Raw genomic sequence first — 2,621 nt, 5'->3', positions numbered from 1 at the left:
AACCCATAACGTTACCAAACGAGCTATTCGATACGGGTGAGCTTGCCTTTCCTCTAAAATTGATTGCAACCGTCAACATACAATCCCTTAAGCTCCCACTTCTGACTTGGTCAATGGTGATCAAAGCCTTCCATATTAGTGAAGTAACCAATGTTACCCGAGAATGTTCACCATTCAATGAACCGGTTTTTGCTCTTAGCTTTGATATTGAACTCCCATTAAACCCAAACCTTTTTGTCACGATCACGGCTTCTTGGTCAACCGGATCGGATGAGTGCCCAGGTGATGAATTACTAATCGGTGTGAACAGATGATCCAGATTATCAAAAGTAGGCGCAAAGGCACCGTTATTTCCACCCTCACGGTTCATGCTCGCCCACTGGTTAATAAACCTGACTAGGTTGCATCCGTCCGTGACATGATGTGAAGCACTCACACCAATCACAAGTGCACCACACGCAAAGACGCTGACCTGCACCGTTACCAACCAGGTTGTGTCTTGATCCCTTGCACCTATGAGCTGATTAATGTTGTCAAACCTGGGGCCTAGTTTGAGGAAATCATCCAAGCTTGTACTCGCTTGAGCCACCAAATACTTGACCCCTTGATCATTACAATCAACTTCCAGCCCATCTTCTGTGAGTCTGCCAGCTAGTGGGTAGTACAAGTTTAAGACCTCTGATAACGAGTTGGCCAGCTGACCACATCTATCTGTGATGTTAACCTCACCATCGGTCCTGTAGTAAAAGATCGGATTAATGTATGCAGACGGAGCTAGTTGATCCAAGAACGATAGCTTGAAGTAGCGTAGATTTTCGGGGGTCGGCTTTGATGGTTTTATGATCTGAATGGATTGAATCTTAATCTCCATGGTTTTAATGAGGTAGTGTAGATGCTTTAGTCAAAAGATTTGGCTTATGTCTTATAGAATTATATTCACACATCGCCAGTCTTATCTATGTTAAGTACATATCAATTTCTTATCTATTTATTATATCTCTGGCATATGATATTTATGGTTTAATGAGGAAGTGATAAAATCTTATCCAAGCTAGTTGAATATTCCGCATGATAAGGACTTCCAAAAAGTTGTGTGTATATATTTTCTGTATCGTGTATATGACAATAAACGTATAACTCTGAAGATATTTTGTAACTTGGTGGAGATCCACTTGATTCACTTGTCTAAGGTTTAACAAGTGGTATCAGAGCCTAACGATCCAGGCTCGTGTTTCCGATCGGCGGCAAGTTTTGATTGCGGTGGTAGTTCAATCAAAGATATAAGAGGCCAAGAAACCGATCGCGGGTAAGAGGCAGTTAAAGATCGTTACGTGGAGAAAACCGGAGGCTACTTGAAGATTGATTGGGAGCCATCCGCAGATACGTATCTGAAGCGAGAAAAGAATCCGGTAATGTTAAAAGGGTTCGGTTCATCGTTCTAGTTGTTGGATTGAAGCCCACGTAAGAAAAAGAAAAAAAAAAGTTTTCTATTCGTGTGGTCCCGCCAAAGAAGAGAATAGGAATAGAAATTGTGTTGAAGTTTATCCACTGTCATTATTCTTGGTTTTAACAAATTGTTGATTTGTTTGTGTTAAAACTAGAGCCGCCACTCATATTTGGATAAAAGTCAACATCGATTAAATTTGTACGACTAGAAGTAAACATTGCTGCTGAGTTTTATTATTCTTTTTGTTCGCTACTGTGGAGGAATATTGGAGTGCCGTTCTTGATCAGTTAAGTAACTGAAACGATGGCCGAGTTACAGATGGCAGGAGGAATCAAGAAACTGAACCAAAGTAATTATAAACAATGGTCGACATGCATCAAGTCGTATCTTCAAGGTCAAGATCTTTGGCAAGTAACGAACGGTACCGAGACGAGACAACCTGCGAACGATATTAACGGTAGTATCGGGAAGTGGCAGGTGAAAGCGGGTCATGCGATGTTTATCATCAAGACAACAGTGGATGATGATGTTCTTGATCACATTCAAGATCTTGAATACCTAAAGCAAGTGTGGGATACACTGGAGACCTTATTTACGAAGAAGAACGATGCTCGATTGTGAGTTAAGAATGACGGTTTCGCAAGGTGATCTTCCAATTTCACAATATTTTCATAAAGTTAAGAATCTGTGTCACGAGATTGGAGAACTCGATCCAGAGTCTCGGGTTAGCGATGCTCGTATGAAGCGGATACTCATACATGGTTTAAGGCCGGAGTACCATAGTTTTGTTACCGCTATTCAAGGGTGGGCGACCCAACCGAGCATTACCGAGTTCGAGAATATTCTTGCTGGACAAGAAGCCTTAGCAAAACAGTTAGCTGGGGTATCGATTAAAACCGAGAGCAAATCCTTGTATGTCGGTAGAAAGGAGAAGCATCGCTTAAGTAAAAATCAGAACCGTAATGGTGAGAAAGGCAAGGGTAAATATGAGAACGAGAAACGTGACCGACCCAAGAAGAGAGAATGGAACCGAAAGGGTCGAGATGACAACTCTGAAGAAGATTCATCGGATGAAGAGAACCGAGACAAGGAATCAAGGTACCAACCAAAACAATTTCCGTTTAGATGCCATAACTGTGGACAAAAAGGGCATATGGCAAGGTACTGTCGAGAG

The 2,621-nt window shown here is 41.7% G+C and overlaps 1 protein-coding gene across 1 annotated transcript; it reads right to left on the bottom strand.

Annotated features, from left to right (window-relative positions):
• Positions 1 to 10: 10 nt before the first annotated feature.
• On the bottom strand, positions 11 to 878 carry LOC143600916 (limonoid 21-O-acetyltransferse-like; the record flags this gene model as incomplete). Its single annotated transcript, XM_077078463.1, has 1 exon — positions 11 to 878. A coding segment is annotated over exon 1 (861 nt), but the record flags the coding sequence as incomplete, so codon positions are not given.
• Positions 879 to 2,621: the final 1,743 nt, after the last annotated feature.

Source organism: Bidens hawaiensis, unplaced genomic scaffold (genome assembly GCF_021521415.1).
Source record: "Bidens hawaiensis isolate Kalapana, Puna unplaced genomic scaffold, B.hawaiensis_p1.1 tig00055068_1, whole genome shotgun sequence".
NCBI classification, from domain to species: Eukaryota; Viridiplantae; Streptophyta; class Magnoliopsida; order Asterales; family Asteraceae; genus Bidens; species Bidens hawaiensis.
This window is presented reverse-complemented; position numbering and strand designations above follow the sequence as displayed.